General features: G+C 46.5%; 2 protein-coding genes across 9 annotated transcripts in view; both read left to right on the plus strand.

The window, feature by feature from the left end:
- Positions 1-10306, plus strand: part of LOC115176640 (dual specificity tyrosine-phosphorylation-regulated kinase 1B-like) — a 73518-nt gene extending 63212 nt beyond the window's left edge. For 2 of the 5 annotated variants that reach the window (XM_029736777.1, XM_029736773.1), the window contains exons 5-11: positions 1332-1479; positions 2024-2310; positions 3416-3562; positions 3650-3811; positions 6124-6442; positions 7268-7371; positions 7539-10306. In XM_029736777.1, the coding sequence (XP_029592637.1) occupies positions 1332-1479; positions 2024-2310; positions 3416-3562; positions 3650-3811; positions 6124-6442; positions 7268-7371; positions 7539-8291 (1920 nt within the window). In that variant the 3' untranslated portion in view covers positions 8292-10306. The remainder of the gene's footprint in view (positions 1-1331; positions 1480-2023; positions 2311-3415; positions 3563-3649; positions 3812-6123; positions 6443-7267; positions 7372-7538) is intronic. The other 3 variants (XM_029736774.1, XM_029736775.1, XM_029736776.1) reach the window with 3 other exon arrangements.
- An 881-nt stretch (positions 10307-11187) lies between these two features.
- LOC115176639 (taste receptor type 1 member 1-like) lies at positions 11188-18228 on the plus strand. 4 transcript variants are annotated; one of them, XM_029736769.1, is made up of 12 exons: positions 11188-11896; positions 11998-12109; positions 12211-12311; positions 12395-12567; positions 12662-12773; positions 12881-12969; positions 14960-15073; positions 15179-15479; positions 15671-16417; positions 16531-16743; positions 16865-16985; positions 17154-18228. In XM_029736769.1, the coding sequence occupies exons 3-12, from the start codon at positions 12276-12278 to the stop codon at positions 18062-18064; spliced, it is 2817 nt and encodes a 938-aa protein (XP_029592629.1). In that variant the 5' UTR covers positions 11188-11896; positions 11998-12109; positions 12211-12275; the 3' UTR covers positions 18065-18228. The 4 variants fall into 4 exon arrangements, with proteins under 4 accessions (XP_029592629.1, XP_029592630.1, XP_029592631.1 ...); XM_029736770.1 differs by having other exon boundaries at positions 12482-12567; XM_029736771.1 differs by lacking the exon at positions 16531-16743.
- The last annotated feature ends 5 nt before the right edge of the window (positions 18229-18233 follow it).

An 18233-nucleotide genomic window follows, 5' to 3' on the forward strand; every position in this document is an offset into this window, starting at 1 on the left:
ATAGGTCAGAGAGTGGCGGGAGGATAGGTCAGAGGGTAGTGGGAGGATAGGTCAGAGAGTGGTGGGAGGATAGGTCAGAGAGTGGGGGGGAGGATAGGTCAGAGGGTGGGGGGAGGATAGGTCAGAGTGGCGGGAGGATAGGTCAGAGAGTGGTGGGAGGATAGGTCAGAGGGTAGGGGGAGGATAGGTCAGGGGGTAGGGGGAGGATGGGGTAGGGGGAGGATAGGTCAGAGGGTGGCGGGAGGATAGGTCAGAGGGTGGGGGGAGGATAGGTCAGAGGGTGGGGGGAGGATAGGTCAGGGGGTAGGGGGAGGATAGGTCAGGGGGTGGGGGGAGGATGGGTCAGGGGGTGTGGGGAGGATAGGTCAGAGGGTGTGGGGAGGATAGGTCAGAGGGTGGCGGGAGGAAGGGTCAGAGGGTGGCGGGAGGAAGGGTCAGAGGGTGGGGGGAGGATAGGTCAGAGGGTGGGGGGAGGATAGGTCAGGGGGTGTGGGGAGGATAGGTCAGGGGGGAGGATAGGTCAGGGGGTAGGGGGAGGATAGGTCAGAGGGGAGGATAGGTCAGGGTGAAGGATAGATCAGGGTGTGTGGGGAGGATGGGTCAGAGGGTGGGGGGAGGATGGGTCAGAGGGTGGGGGGAGGATAGGTCAGGGTGAAGGATAGATCAGGGGGTGTGGGGAGGATAGGTCAGGGGGGAGGATAGGTCAGGGTGAAGGATAGATCAGGGGGTGTGGGGAGGATGGGTCAGAGGGTGGGGGGAGGATAGGTCAGAGGGTGGCGGGAGGATGGGTCAGAGGGTGGGGGGAGGATAGGTCAGAGGGTGGTGGGAGGATAGGTCAGGGGGTGTGGGGAGGATAGGTCAGGGTGAAGGATAGGTCAGAGGGTGGGGGGAGGATAGGTCAGGGGGTAGGGGGAGGATAGGTCAGGGGGTGGGGGGAGGATAGGTCAGGGTGAAGGATAGGTCAGAGGGTGGGGGGAGGATAGGTCAGGGGGTAGGGGGAGGATAGGTCAGGGGGTGGGGGGAGGATAGGTCAGGGGGTGTGGGGAGGATAGGTCAGAGGGTGGGGGGAGGATAGGTCAGAGGGAGGAGGGAGAAAGAAGACGATGGAAGAAAAGAGAGGAGAAACATTTCCAAAGTTTAAGGTGAAGAGTTGCATGGGGTGAGTGAAGTATGTCTACAGACGTGAGGAGAATAAACAGGTCAGAGGAAAGAGGAGAGGGATAATGACTGTATTTTGTTTAGTGAAGGAGCTTTGCCTTGGCCCCTACCACCTGCAAATGCTACAAACAACATGGCTGCCTGTCTGACCTGTGACCTTTGCCATCCCGCAGGTGGTGAAAGCATATGACCACCACGAGCAGGAGTGGGTGGCCATCAAGATCATCAAGAACAAGAAAGCTTTCCTGAACCAGGCCCAGATAGAGCTGCGACTGCTGGAGCTCATGAACAAACACGACACCGAGATGAAGTACTACATAGGTGAGGACACACACACACACACACACACACACACACACACACACACACACACACACACTGCTTTAAGCCCCACTTACGATCTAACACTATTGCATTGTATACCATCTACTAAAATGAATTGATACTGTTCCACATTTAACGTCTCAATTGAAGTATAGACCAATGCCCTTCTTCTCATATATCCCTATGTATAAATATCATGCTACATATATATCAATCCAGTAGCCTTTGCAATGATAAACCTGTCACAGAACCACCTCTACCTCACTAAGCTCCTATAGCGCTGAGCGAGGTGATTGACACACAATAGTATAATAATAGATGGCATTTATATGGCCGAGCTGTTTTCCATGTGGTCAAAGCACCTTGCTCTCCACTCCAAGGGCACACTGTCACTCTGGAAGTCACCTCAACCACTACCCATGTAGAGCAGAGCACTCAGATAGGTTACTGCAGTATACCGCTTCCCCTACTAACCTCCCCCCTCTTCCCTCCTCTCCCCCTCTTCCCTCCTCTCCCCCTCTTCCCTCCTCTCCCCCTCTAGTCCACCTGAAGAGGCACTTCATGTTCCGGAACCACCTGTGCCTGGTGTTCGAGCTTCTCTCCTACAACCTGTACGACCTCCTGCGCAACACCAACTTCCGCGGCGTGTCTCTCAACCTGACCAGAAAGTTTGCCCAGCAACTGTGCACGGCGCTGCTGTTCCTGGCCACGCCCGAGCTCAGCATCATCCACTGCGACCTCAAGCCCGAGAACATCCTGCTGTGCAACCCCAAGCGCAGCGCCATCAAGATCGTGGACTTCGGCAGCTCCTGTCAACTAGGCCAGAGGGTGAGGAGACTAGCTCACTAACCAAGCACAGAGATATAGAACACCCTAATGCTGGGTGGGCTCAGGGGAGGGGTGTTGAGGAGAGAACACCATTGGGTTAGGAGAGAGGGAGAAGCAAGGGGAGGGAGGACTACGCCTTACCAAGCACATCAATATACACAGTCCACTCCTGAAATCAGTGCATTGCAGTTCACCACTCCCAATGGATCCTTTGTGAATTGTTCTGGGTATCTGCATGCTCCTGTGTGTTATATTTAAGATTGACTTAAACCAATGCATACATCAGCTGTCGACTGTGGTTTATATAGTAGGCCCTTAATGCATGCTATATCCCCTCTAGATGCTGGGGGGGGTTGTTGGGTAGAGAAGAAAATTGGAGCAGGGAGGGAGGAGGGAGCTGTTGGGGGGGATAGAGAGCGATAGAGACGCAGGGGAAGGGAGGGAATGGTAGAGGTAGAATGAATAAGAGAGAGCGTTTTGTAAACCAGATAAACGTTCAATGTATACTAACCTTTTCTAAAATGTATCATTTGTCTGCTAATGCCTCTGGATATCTCAGGAAGAGGGAGAAGAGAAGGGTGGGGTAGATGGATGGATGGATGAGGGACAGAGCAGGAATAGCCCACAGATGATTCCGTCTCTCCCGTTTCAAAAGAGAATGAGCTCAGTTTTCTGCAGAGGGTAAATAGACATGGAGAGGGAAGCTATGGAGGGAGGCCGTTGCCAGGTTGAATAGGAACTGGCATTCACAGCACGTCTTTGAGGACTCTTGGGAAGATGAGGAAATGGGCCTCACTACAGTACTCAAGTATAGAATCCCAGCGGCTCTGCTGCACCCAGTTTAGATATTTCTACTCAGCTTGGCCTGCCCCGTGTGGACAAACGGTGTCACTGCACCACTTCCACCATCCTGTCTCCCTCCACCAGTGAGTGTGCTCTAATTTAGATTAGAAATGTTATTAAAGGGCCACAGCTCTGTTCTGCTGTAACCAACATACTGGAGCTAATACCGCTATCTTTTCCCATCACATTTTCTCCCCTCGTCTCTTTTCTTTCCTACCTATTTTTATTTCTTATATCACCCCAATCTGTCCCTCCACCACAGATCTACCAGTACATCCAGAGTCGGTTCTACAGATCTCCGGAGGTGTTGCTGGGCATGCCCTACGACCTGGCCATTGACATGTGGTCCCTGGGCTGCATCCTGGTGGAGATGCACACGGGAGAACCCCTCTTCAGCGGCTCCAATGAGGTAGGCTGTGAGAACACACACACACAGCATTGGGTGTCGATGCCGAATTTGCCCCTGACCTGTCCTGTTATTTCTCTCTCTCTCCAGGTGGATCAGATGAATAAGATAGTGGAGGTGCTGGGGGTCCCTCCCAACCACATGCTGGATCAGGCTCCCAAAGCACGGAAGTACTTTGACAAGCTGTCCGACGGCCTGTGGACCGTCAAGAAGAACAAGGACATAAAGAAGGTACTTTACCCCTCGGCCTCCGTGAGTAAAACTCTGCTCTTACTTAATCTTCTCATCTCATCTCCGAACCACATCCCTCCTGTCACTCACAACGCAGTAGGTTCAAGTTCCCCTGTCACCCCACAGATCCTGGATCAGATTACCTTGCTCTTACCCCCAAACCTAAACTTAACTGCTAGGGGGATTGAAAGATATTTGACCCAAGTGTCAGTGGTTAGAGGCAACTTCTCAACGAACCTCCTACTTGTATTAACCATTCACCCGTAGATAAAGAGAGATGGGTAGAAAACCGAGTGGAGAAGGAAGGGGAGGAGGGTTAGCTTGATTTTGGAAAGTAGTTTGTGCAGAAGAGGTATTTTCTCCCTTTTCTCATTTCTAACCTAAACTCCCACTCTTAGGAAGGAGATCTGAGTCCTCAGCATCTTCCTCTCCAGTCATCATCATCTAAAGCGTCAAACCCCTCGTCATATAGCTTTCCCTAATTGTCTAAAAAGGTCCTTATCGTTCCATTATTCTGTGTGCATCAGAAGCATTACATAGCCCTTAATAAGATAGAGGGATGAGGTGAAGGAGCAGTGAAGGCAGGTGAAAGGGAGAGGTTGAACAAAGGGAGAGGCCTGGGTTACGGTGGAGGTGAGAGAAAGAGGGGGAGAAAGGTTTGGATCAGAGGTTAATTAACTCTGCCCAAAAGGGATTGGAGATGGTGGAGGATCAGCCATCTCACCCCAGAGGCAGGCACACCTAGGTGGGTGTGTGAGCACGGGTGTACACCTACAGTGGGGGGAAAAAGTTATTTGATCCCCTGCTGATTTTGTACGTTTGCCCACTTACAAAGAAATGATCAGTCTATAATTTTAATAGTAGGTTTATTTGAACAGTGAGAGACAGAATAACAACAAAAAAATCCTGAAAAACGCATGTCAAAAATGTTATCAAATGATTTGCATTTTAATGAGGGAAATAAGTATTTGACCCTTCTGCAAAACATGACTTGGTACTTGGTGGCAAAACCCTTGTTGGCAATCAGAGGTCAGACGTTTCTTGTAGTTGGCCACCAGGTTTGCACACATCTCAGGAGGGATTATGTCCCACTCCTCTTTGCAGATCTTCTCCAAGTCATTAAGGTTTTGAGGCTGACGTTTGGCAACTCGAACCTTCAGCTCCCTTCACAGATTTTCTATGGGATTAAGGTCTGGAGACTGGCTAGGCCACTCCAGGACCTTAATGTGCTTCTTCTTGAGCCCCTCCTTTGTTGCCTTGGCTGTGTGTTTTGGGTCATTGTCATGCTGGAATACCCATCCATGACCCATTTTCAATGCCCTGGCTGAGGGAAGGAGGTTCTCACCCAAGATTTGACGGTACATGGCTCCGTCCATCGTCCCTTTGATGCGGTGAAGTTGTCCTGTCCCCTTAGCAGAAAAACACCCGCAAAGCATAATGTTTCCACCTCCATGTTTGACGGTGGAGATGGTGTTTTTGGGGTCATAGGCAGCATTCCTCCTCCTCCAAACACGGCGAGTTGAGTTTTGGTCTCATCTGACCACAACACTTTCACCAGTTGTCCTCTGAATCATTCAGATGTTCATTGGCAAACTTCAGACCGGCATGTATATGTGCTTTCTTGAGCAGGGGGACCTTGCGGGCGCTGCAGGATTTCAGTCCTTCACGGCGTAGTGTGTTACCAATTGTTTTCTTGGTGACCATGGTCCCAGCTGCCTTGAGATCATTGACTAGATCCTCCCGTGTAGTTCTGGGCTGATTCCTCAACATTTTCATGATCATTGCAACTCCACGAGGTGAGATCTTGCATGGAGCCCCAGGCCGAGGGATATTGACAGTTCTTTTGTGTTTCTTCCATTTGCGAATAATCGCACCAACTGTTGTCACCTTCTCACCAAGCTGCTTGGCGATGGTCTTGTAGCCCATTCCAGCCTTGTGTACGTCTACAATCTTGTCCCTGACATCCTTGGAGAGCTTTTGGTCTTGGCCATGGTGGAGAGTTTGGAATCGGATTGATTGATTGCTTCTGTGGACAGGATACATGTTGGAGGTCTCATTCATTCCAGCTTCTCATCACTGGCTTGGTGTTATGTAAATATTGTAGACCTAATAGTCAGTCTATCCATTCATAATATGCATTCTACTGATCATCAACCATTTCACCGTCATAACAACATGCATGCTTGCATGTGTGAAATTCAACCATAATAATAACTAAAAGTCACTAAAACTGCCTCGAAGAAAATGAGAATTAAACAGTGTTTCTCTGCACCTCCCCACATCCATATTCTCCGTTCTCCCTCTTCTCTCACTCCCTCTATCTCCCTATTCAGGAGTACAAGCCTCCTGCGACGCGGCGGCTCCATGAGATCCTGGGGGTGGAGACCGGGGGTCCTGGCGGGAGGCGGGGCGGAGAGCAGGGGCACGCTCCCTGCGACTACCTGAAGTTCAAGGACCTGATCCTGCGTATGCTGGACTACGACCCCAAGACGCGCATCACGCCCTTCTATGCGCTGCAGCACAACTTCTTCAAGAAGACAACGGACGAGGGCACCAACACCAGCAGCTCCACCTCCACCAGCCCGGCCATGGACCACAGCCACTCCACCTCCACCACCAGCTCCGTCTCCAGCTCCGGTACGGGACACAGCAGTTAGTATACAGTATACCCTTACCATAAGTCACAGTCCACTGCATGGGGAAACATCTGCAGAGGTCAAACCTCAAAAGAGCAAACTAAACGTTGGCAGCTTGTTTGATCCCATATTCCCACTGCAGTGTTTCCCCCAGATAATTCTCCCCTATGTTTGTAAAAAAACACCAAGATTCCTTAGATTGAGAGCTATTGAAAGTCCGTTGAAGCCATGTTGGTTAGTACTGTAAAGGATCTTGTCTGGGAGATCCCTCCCACCTACATAGTCTTCGGGGGAACACTGCAGTCTACTGCGTCATAGTGATGGTGGTTCAATGTTACATCTCAGCCAGCCCCTACAGCCCCTCGCTCTCTGCAACAGCTACACAGTCTCCATAGAAACAAGCTCCTAGTCACTTCAGCCGCAGCTCAGTCCCTACAGCCTGCAGCACACCATCACCATAGCAACAGCTCAGCCTCAGCGGCCTCTGCTACAGCTCCCATTCACCATGGCAACAGCTAGTCATCTTAGCTACAGCGCCATGTTCAGCAGCTCAGCAACAGGTTATGGTCCCAGCAGTGATGGACTGTCAGTATGTTGACGTAACACAACTATTGTGTATTCTGACTGACCGAGTGTCTTTTCCCCCTCTCCTCCCCCACTCCCCCTCTCCCCCTCCCCTACTCTACTCTCCCTCTCCTCCCCTATTCTCCCTCTCCTCCCCTACTCTCCCTCTCCTCCCCTACTCTCCCTCTCCTCCCCTACTCTCCCTCTCCTCCCCTACTCTCCCTACTCTCCCTCTCCTCCCCTACTCTCCCTCTCCTCCCCTACTCCCTCTGTCCAGGTGGATCTAGCGGTTCTTCCAATGACAACCGGAATTACCGGTATAGTAACCGGTACTACAACAGTGCAGTTACTCACTCAGACTACGAGATGCAGAGTCCACAGGTGAGCAGAGGTTTAAATCTGACCTCACTCTGATGTCTCAGATCTCATCACATGGAACAACATGTTCTTCCTCTATACCAGCTGGAACTGACATTTGTATGATGTACTGTAGATTCTGCATTCTGTGTTTCTAACGATGACCTCTCTTCCTCTCCCCCAATGCCAAGGCTCCATCTCAGCAGCAGCTGCGCCTCTGGCCGGGTGGAGAGGGGGGCATGGGTCCCCTGTCCAACAGCGGCAGTAGCGTCGGCGACCCCCCATACCCCCAGCTGCTGCTGCACAAGCCGGCGGCCACACAGCACTCGCGCCACTTCCTGGGAGGCGGCGGCATCGGGGGCATGATGGAACCCCACCACCCGCACCCCATCTACGGCGGTCACCACGGCAATGGGCGGGGCCTGCGGCAGACTGGGCAGGGGAACCAGCCCCAGGGCCAGGCTTCACAGGGCCAGCCCCTGATGCCCATCTCCTCCCCACAGATGCCGGACAGCATCGAGCTCAGCCTCACACACCACCACCATCTGGGTCAGTCTTCCATCATGCCGCCCCCATCCAGCTTGGACTCCAGCCAGTACGGCTCCTCCAACCTCCACCTGGGCCTCTCTGCCTTTCGGACTAGGACGGTCATGGCCCCCCAGCCGCCCCCCGCCGGCTCCCAGCAACAGTTGGCCCAGCCCCCAGCCTCTCAGGACAGCTTGGTCGCTGCCTCCGGGCTTGGATACATCCCCCCATGCTACCCGGGCAGTAACAACAATAACAACCCTCCCCAGGGTAGTGTGGTCGGGGGCGGGATGCTCACCGGGGGGCCCCCACCCAGGGGAGTAGGGGGCGGTGGGGGGAGGCCGGACTCTGAGGAGTCCACCATGATGGGTGTGTGCGGCAGTGGTGGAGGCGGTGGTCAGAACGCGGCCAACTCTTGATAAATCTTGAACAAATTCCAAAAGCCATACAATTTTAACAACGACAACATTACAATTTCAACACGCATACACATTATACACACTTGAGTTTGAAACAAATACGGCCACACATACAGTTACAGAGATAAACTTGTGAAATATCAAAGGAGTTTTGTTTTGCATGGGAGAAGGTCGAGGGAGAGTAAGAGGGGGGAAGGCTTTGAAACCATTTTTATCCTTTTTTCAGTTTCTTTGTTTTTCTTTTGTTGAAGGAAAGAAACGGGGCTCAGTAGTTGGAATGGAAAGTTTCAGATAAGTTTGTTTTTATTGTTATTATTATTATATTATTTGATTTTATGTGGTTTAAGGAAAGGTTTGCAGCGAGATTTTTGTTGTTTGGGTTGTTTTTTGGAATGAAGACCACAAAGGTAAATGAATGGTTTGAAAAGTGATAATTGTTGGTTAAGGAGGCACGAGAGAGTACCCTCATGCTATTTTTTAAATCTTTTTTTTTTCTTTGTTTTTGTTTAGTTTTTCTGAAGTCTAGGTTTAATTGTACATGTTTTATTTATTAAACATCACTACATGAGGAGGAGGGTAAGTGGGGAGATCAGAAGAGCGCTAAATTGAGAGGTGGTTTATTTATTCATTTTTATTTTAATTTATACAGGTTTAGTTTTATTTGCTGATGGACAGAAAACACTTGCGCATACACAGAGAAACAAACAAACTAGGGTCTTTTTAGTTTGGTATTTTCAGTTCAGTATATCTCACCCCCGAAACACACACACTTTTGTTACATTTTGTTTTCTTCTCTCGCTTGACACTGGCTTATATATCTGAAACTATGAAACAGATCATAGAAATAAAATGAAGCAAATGACAAAAACCGTAGTCACCACACAGTGAGAAACTATACGATGAGGAGGCTGAAACATTTGACGAAGTGAGACGCTTTCAAGAGGAGAGGGGGAACAGAACTTCTTCACAAAAGGAGGAAGTGATTCAAGAAGAACAAAAAACAACAAAACATTTTGCCACAAGGAAAACCAAAATGCTTCCCTGTTGTTTAAAAAAAAATAGTCTGCCTTCTACTTCAACATCTAACCAGACTCTTTCACCCTCTTTCTCTGTCTTTTCTTACTCACTTTTGTTTTGGACCGTAAACTACAGAAACGTAACACACATTTTGGGTTGGAGTAACTCTGGATATGCTAAGCCAAATCTTGCTCACTCTCTCTGTCTCGATCTCTCGCTCTCTTCTCCTCTCTGCCCCATTTTTCTGTTGGAAGGGAGGGGGGCAATATATAGCAGGAGGGAGGAGTACATACTTATGAGGGGACACTTTCATGCCCTCCTTACCCCTACAGCCCCCATGACTCTGACTTCTCTGGCCTCTTTTTTTTCTCCTCTTTTTCTCCCCTTCCCTCCCTCCTTCACGACACTCTGTGAGTGCTGTTTGCCATCAAGTCAAAAAAAAGTGAACTTCTCTCTCGGCTGCTATCTCCACTTTCAACCATGTTCGGATTGCTGCTAAAGAAAACAAACAGACAGATAAATAAATAAAAATAAACTTTTTAACCCTCCTGCTTCAGAAAAAATGGAAAAATAAACCACTGCATCTCATGTATTTATTACTATTTAACAAGAAAAAGAAAAGGTAAAAATTAACCTGTTTTCTTCTGTTTTTTGTTTGGTTGCCTTCTTCCTGCTGGTGAAAGTTGGGCAATGACTAAATGTAACAGTTAAAGGTGGTATTAAAACACTGACTTAGTTTAAGTCAGCCACTGGGCGGGGCCTGAATGGGGGAAACTGGGTAAGAATAAAGTTGGATATATAACAATAAAGAGTATACTTTTGCACACAAAGGTCAAATGCAAATCACAGCTTTCTGCTTTTTTCAGCTTTCAGTCGACAGACCCTCATCTGAGCAATGTGCATACCGTAGCAGGCCTACCACAAAGACAAACTGTTGATGTGGCAAGCTAACTAAGTGATCACTGACATGGCATAATAAATCTGAGATTTGCGTTTGACCTCAAGTTATTTCATTCTTATTTTGTACCTGAGTGTAACTGGTGTTGGGTGTGGTGGGGATGATGTCCATGAAGAACCACAAAGTTGATGTAGCTACTCATGAACTTATTAGGAATCAGTCTCATTGTTTGGATAGTCTTGCACTCTTCTGACAATATTATATTGTTGCCTATATACAGTAGCAGGCAGCTCTGAGTAAAGTGTAAACATAGCATTATAGCTAGATACATTGGTGGTTTACTATCAAACGGTTACACTCAGTACACATAGTGTCTCCACTGTATTTGAACCAGTGTCTTCCTGGAGGTAACGATTGATGAAAAGGTGCTACTGGAAGTGTTAAAGACAGGTTCTTGTTGCCCTGATGGCCTACCCTATGCCCCTAGCTGTATCTTTGGTCGCAGCTTACGTTGGCACAATCCTCCGTTCATCTATTCCGTTGTCAATGGAAATACTGTTTAGTTCAACATGTTGTCTGTGTGTGTGTGTGGTGGTGGTGGTGGTGGCGCAGCAGTATGGTCACCTATACCATAAAACTTCATGCAATTACAACTAATTTAGGACCGTTTGACTCATGTTCATCAACACATTTGCGGTCTTCCTAGTTGAGCGTTATTGAATATGAATATAACAGGTGAAGGTCAAGTGTTGTATTCACCCAAGTCACTGAGTAAAATTGAGAGCACAGTTTATACTGGCATCTGGTGGATAGATAATTGAATTACATACTCAAAGTTTACATTGTAACATAGTAGGCAATGCAAAATACGTTTTCATATATCATTGCAAATATAATGAAGCGAATCATTAATTAATAATCTACGCCCAGTTGCCTACATGCAACGAACGTCGCCGTGTGTGCCAAGTGCGTAATTGTTGCGCCAAAACCAGGTGAGCGCAATTATCAAGCGCCTACAAGATTAATCTTTAAATGGTCAATCTAGTTTGCTAACAACAGTGTGTCCACGAGGCGCTCTGGACTACATAGTTTTATTATTTATTTCTGCGGCTTGAACATGGCCCAAGTTGCGTGGATGTTTTGTCTGTTTGCATGGATTTGTTCTGCCTTTCCATTCACACAAGTATCAGCCGAAGCTGATTTTAACGTTGACAGATGGGAGGCTCAAGTGCATCAAGACTACCAATTTACGGAGCGGCACCTCCCGGGCAATGAACCAGTGCGTGAGGTGATCAGGCCTCGGATAGGGGAAGACGATGCCATCGGTGCCCAGCGGTCAGAACCACCATACTACTTACTTCCCATGTTCCAGCACTCGGCGGTTCCCGTCGTCGATAGGGACTTGTTCAGACCAGCCGTTGGGAAAATACGTTTCCCCAGCATCTTGACCAACCTCTTGTTTCCGCCACAAAATAGTCCAGAGCGTAACTACTTCTCTCCCGTGCGTAATCCGCGTGGAGTGGAGGTGTGGTGCGGGTACAACCAGATCTCCTTACGCATCAACAGAGGTCAGCTCGGGTTTAGGTGTCTGGCCTCCATGCTCTTCCTGGTCACTTGCCCCGTCACCCGGGTCACCCCACTTTTCTTTTACTTCCATTATGACCTGAATGACTGTGGCAGTACTCAAACGGTAAGATGTGTTGGGATACATTTTGACCTCACTATCCATTAGGAGCACACTCTTAAACTGACCCTAAAATATGTACTCTTGATTCTGTTAATGACTTCCAGACCATGAATGGCCAGCTGGTGTACTCCAACTCACTCCAGAACTCCAGAACCACAAGGGCCAGTGATAAGAGCCATACCACTCAACCCCCCCACTTCAGTGCATATATAACCGGTATAGTGCCCACTAGACTAGCCTACAGTAGGCATTTATACTTCAGTCTTACTAATGTGGGACGAGTGGTTTTTGCTGTTTACCATCCATTTCCTTAACAGATTCCACTACTACAAAGTTGGCTATGTACCTGAGGTGCATGACATCAATCTCTTAAAGAGTATGAATGGCAAACACATCTTTAGGCTCACTGCATGCAATGGTAGGTAAACATGTCCTATTACAAGAGTTTGCAAGTTGATTTAAGGGGCAGAGAGTGAGGGGGAAATCTTTCTCCAAATGCAGAGCGATGGGAACAGTTGTCATCAGAAGAGGGCTACATGCTTGGGGAGCCAATGTACTTCAAAGCCTACGCTGTTTTTGTCCCCAAAGATGAGTGTGTTTGTTGATTCCTGCTTTGTTACGACATCCAAGGACCCAAATGCCACACCTCGCCTTGAAGTCATTCACAACTTTGGGTAATCAAACACTTAAATTCTCACACGGATGTAGCTATAGCATTTGTATCAATCAATTCTAGTGGTGGGTATATCCGCGTGTATGTGTTTTTAGATGTATGGTGGACAGCAAGCGGAAAGGCAGTCAGTCCCAGTTCTTCTCCAGTGAGTCAAATGTCCTGCGCTTCACTGTGGATGCTTTCCTGTTCCCCCAAATCACTGCCAAGGTTAGGCCATATCCTTTTATGGCACACAAATGTTTCCACAACACCAGTGAATAGGTGTGTGTGTGTATATATATATATATATATATATCTCATACTCTGTTCCACAGCGTCTCTACCTGCACTGTACTATGACTGTCATGAAATCCACTTCAAAGCAAAGCGCCAAGTCCTGCACGTACAATAGAGCAGTGGGAAGGTAAACTGTCTTTTTGGAATCTCAACAGTAACCTCAACCAATCTGATCTATATCCAGTGGTGGGAAAAGTACCCAATTGTCATACTTGATTAAAAGTAAAGATACCTTAAGTAAAAGTCACCCAGTAAAATACTACTTGAGTAAAAATCTAAAAGTATTTTATTTGAAATCTACTTAAGTATCAAAAGTAAATGCTATGAATCGAATCATATTCCTTGTATATGCAAACCAGACGTCACTATTTTCTTATTTATTTATGGGTAGCCAGGGGCACACCAATACTCAGACATTTACAAACAGCATTTGTGTTTAGTAAGTCTGCAAGATCAGAGACAGTAGTGATGACCGTGAGTTCTCTTGATAAGTCTGTGAATTGGAACATTTTCTGTCCTGCTAAGCATTCAAAATGTAACCAGTACTTTTGGGTGTCAAGGAACATGTATGGGAGTAAAAAGTGTTTTTTCTTTAGGAATAACTAGTCAAATAAAAAGTCAATATAAATAGTAAAGTACAGATCTCCCCAAAAGGGTTGTACTTCAAAGTATTTTTACTTTCCACCACTGTCGATCACAATCAGAATCGCCATTATAATCATTGGCCAGTACGGAGAATTAAGTAAAACCACAAGTCCAAATCCCTATCATCCATGACTAATTTAGGAAAGGGTCAATTTTAGATAACTAGCTAGCCACCGGAGGACAACAATACAATGAGATGCACAACGAGCTTCTGTCAATGTTTGCTCTCAATGCAATGTGATTGGAGTGAAGCCAAATCCAAACTGACTTCCCTTGACATTTTTTTGTGTGCGCCACGACCATTCACAGTTGATCTACACTGATTGGCTATTATTTTATACAAAAGGCTCGCTGGCTTGCTTTGCGTTCAATGCTACTGGCGGCATCAATGTCATACTCTTTTGGACCAGACAGCATTATGTAATTTACATATGTTCATCATCATTTGCATCTGAAAGACACTGTTCATGCACCACTTGTTGCCATCTCCACAAAATAGCTTGAAACATTGGCGTTTCTCTACAAGTATGGTGAATCAACATGTTTTTTCTATTTGCACAAACGCGCATGACTACATCATATTTCTCTTATGTTGATTGGACTAAATAGTTTTTGGTATCTTTTAGTTGTCACTGTATTAGACTAAGCAGAGGTGATTTGATGATATTGAAATGATGAAGTTTAAATGGTGCTGGAATAGGGGAAGCAGCTCCTGTTGTCTTTGTGACTTGCGGTAACTCTCAGTGGTTCTCATTCAATAGTTGTTTAGTGGTCCGAAAATGTCAGAAACATTAACTTGCTTGACCATACTGTAGGTCATGTAACTGATTGGTACATGCAATATGTTTTGTGGACTTCACCAGACAGGTTGATCTCTGGTTTTGTGAAGAAACGAAGGTGTGGTTGAATTTATTCTGCCACTGTGTCTTCTTATTGTCTCAGCCTTAGGCCTATATATCACGGTGTCAAGGCATATGAACTAACACAGAGTAAACAACGCAATTATCACAACACATAGGTTGTAATATGGCTTTTTATTCTGGCTTGGCTTCCCCGGTGATTTTACCCACACACCGCTACCGTTTATTCCATTCATGCGCTTGTCCTCCTATAGCTCCTCCCACCAGCCTCCTCTGGTGGAAATGTCATATTATTTTGTATAAAGGGATGTGTGAAAGACCTGACAGATATTTTCATAAACCTCAAGACATGTTTCCATAATAGCCTGACCATGGAATGGTGGATGTGGTTATCCAGGTATCTGAAGCACAGAACAAAAACAAGGAAGTAACACAACATGTAAAACAGTGAAAGATGATTGGTATCAGTCACCTCAGTAGATGGAGAGCATTTCAGCCTCTGCTCTAACAACTCACTCTTATTTTAAAACCTACAATGTTGTTTCTTGTGGTGATGGTGTCATTTCACCTGATGAAACAAAGTGACACATGCTCCTCTTTACCACAACTCAGCCTGGATGGAGACTACATTCTGGGAGGACTATTCCAGCTGCATGAGAAGTATGGAGTGACTGGTACAGTGACTGACACTGAAAACAGAAAACCTGAGGTGCTTCAATGTCACAGGTAAGGCAAAGTCTGCTTTCACCATTGGGGGAAAAAACTACTGTAAATGTCAAACTTTTTGTTGCACACATTGACAGTAAAACTCTGCAACCTTCTACATCCCAGGTTTACGTTTTCCTCAGCAAGCTACCAGCAGATTCAAGTCATGAGGTTTGCTATTGAAGAGATCAACAACTCCACATTGCTGTTGCCTGGCGTCAGCCTGGGCTATGAGATTTTTGACTACTGCTCAGACTTGCTCAGTTATGGGGCTGCTCTGGACTTTCTGACCCAAAAGGGAAGAGGAGCCATCCCTGTGTGGAACGGTACAAACTATAGACCTAAAGTCATCTCAGTCACTGGCCCGTTTGGAAGCAGCCAAACCATCAGTGTCGCCCCTCTGTACATGTCTGAGATGATTCCAATGGTAAGTAGTATTTTATGGCACAATATAACCTCATGATGGTGCTATTTATACAGTAGCTGCCTTGTTTGTACTCTTCAGGAATGGGTCTGTAGAACACTGCAATATAAATGGACCTGTACTGTGATGCTTGTTCAAATCTTACAATCCTTGTTCTCACAAAAGCATTATCGTTTTGTGTTTTACTTCAACAGGTGACTCATGGGGCATCAAGTGTCCAACTGAGCTCCAAAAACAGATTTCCCTCCTTTTTCCGAACCATTCCCAGCGACAAATATCAGGTGGCGGCTATAGTCCGTATACTCCGACAGTTTAACTGGAACTGGGTGGCTTTCATCGGTGGTGACAATGACTACAGCAGAGATGCCTTGACAGTTTTTCAGGATGAGATTAGACCAGCTAACATCTGTTTGGCGTACCAAGACACCATTCCCCAAAACCAATCCTTAATAGGGTGTCTATTCAACAACATAGCCATGTTCAATATCCAGGTTATTGTAGTCTTTGCTAATGTGGAGTTTGTCATTCCTTTCATCCAAAAGGCCATAGATCTCAGAGTGAAGGAGAAGATATGGATCGCTAGTGAGACATGGTCCATGAACCAAGAGTTGATCAAGAAGAGTCAGATTGAGAGGATAGGGACGGTCTTAGGTATCACTGTACAGAGGCACAAGGACCTGAGAGGATTTGATGAGTTCATTAACAACACAGTAAAATCCAGACATGAGAATGCATGCACTGACATGGACTTAAAAGAAAGATGTGGTCAGATTTGCTCTGACTGCAACTCCACCAGTGCCCAGACAATTATTGGAGAGGACCCGACATACAGTTTTGTCATCTACTCTGCAGTGTATGCTGTGGCTCATGCACTCCACAATGCTTTGCGGTGTGGGACATGGAACTGTGCCAACTCAGAAATCATTGCTTATCCTTACATGGTAAGTGAGCTGCATCTCCTTCAGCATGAAGTCTATTGGTCAACCCCATCACCAAAAAGATGGTTATTGATTGACGCCATCTTTTATTTTACCATTTTGTCTTGCATTCCCAGGTCACAGAGGCACTAAAACAGGTCAAATTCAAATTGGACAATCAAAGTATAGAATTTGATGAGAACGGGGACCCACCGGCTCATTACGACATTGTACACTGGGACTGCAAAAATAAAACATGTTCTAATGTGGATATTGGCTCATATCTTACCAACCCCACACCAAGCTTCCATATTAATGAAACTCTCATACATTGGTTTGCGGGCACAAAAGTTAGTACTAAATTCTTCAAAAGCATGCAAGTATACATTACACTGCGTGGTATTCAAATTAGTGATAACTGATGCTGGTCTTTTCCACGGTGATATTTTAACCTGTTCCTACTTCTTGCAGGCTCCAGTTCTGCAGTGTTCTAGTGAGTGTAAATCTGGCTCCAGAAGAGTTCAAACTGGCTTCCACACCTGCTGTTTTGAGTGTGAGATCTGCTCTGATGGAAAGTACATCAACCACACAGGTACTGAGCAACATGACTTCGTTTTTGCCTGGAGTTTTCCTTGACAGGTCAATCAGTCAGAAAGAACACCTGGCACCATTTATGATCTATGAATCACATGACAAAAATGATCTGTACGCATATTAGAATCTGTCACCCAGACTTTCTCTTCCCTTCCTCTCCCAACAGCCGATCCCTACAGCTGCATAGCATGCCAAAAGGATGAGTGGGCCAGGAATGGCAGTACCTCATGCACTAAGCGCTCTATAGAGTATCTGCATTCTGATGCTCCGTTGGCCATTTTTCTGATGTTCCAGGCCATTTCCATCATCCTCATCTCAATGGCCATCTTGGTTCTGTTCCTTTGTAAGAATGACACCCCTGTGGTAAAGTCAGCTGGTGGGAGGCTCTGCTTCTTCATGTTGTGTTGCTTGTCCATGTCCTCCTCCAGCATCTTCCTCTACATCGGCAAACCAACAGAGGCCATCTGCACCTTACGCAATTCTGTGTTTATAGTCTTCTATGTGGCCTGCCTGTCCTGTCTTGCTGTTCGCTCCTTCCAGATTGTCTGTATCTTCAAACTGCCCAAAGCGTATGATTTCTGGGTCAAGCACGGTGGTCAGTGGATCACTATTACCACAACCACTGTCATAATGCTGTTTCTGTGCATTTTGTGGATAGCCATTGAAGGACCCAGGCCCAATCAGCTAACATTGTATAGCGAGGTAATTTTGGATTGCACATATGGAGTCATCCCCATCTTTTATGTGATAGTACTGTTTGCCGCTTTGCTGGGTATTGCATGCTTTAGTTTTGCCTACATGGGAACTGACCTGCCCAAAAACTACAACGAGGGTAAATCTATCACTTTCAGCTTGCTGATCTTCTTCATCTCTTGGGTCATCTCTCTGACAGTGCACCTGTCTACCAAAGGAAAGCACACACTCTCCGTCAATCCTTTCTCTGTGCTGTGCAGTCTGTATGGTATACTCTTTGGTTACTTCTTCCCTAAATGCTATATCATTATCATTACACCTGAACGTAATACAGCAGCCTATTTTCAAACTGCAATCCAGAGTTACACACTTCAACCTAGATAATGTACAGATGTTGAGACATATGACTTGTGTGGCACTAGAACTGCCACTACTGTGTTCTGTGATGTTTCTTTTCAGTCTATATCTATATTTTGTAATCCCATACGGGTTTTCCTCCTTAAAAGCATTTAATTGTTTGCCTATTAATAAAACCCTTTTGCAATTAATGTTT

Source organism: Salmo trutta, chromosome 37, assembly GCF_901001165.1.
Source record: "Salmo trutta chromosome 37, fSalTru1.1, whole genome shotgun sequence".
NCBI classification, from domain to species: Eukaryota; Metazoa; Chordata; class Actinopteri; order Salmoniformes; family Salmonidae; genus Salmo; species Salmo trutta.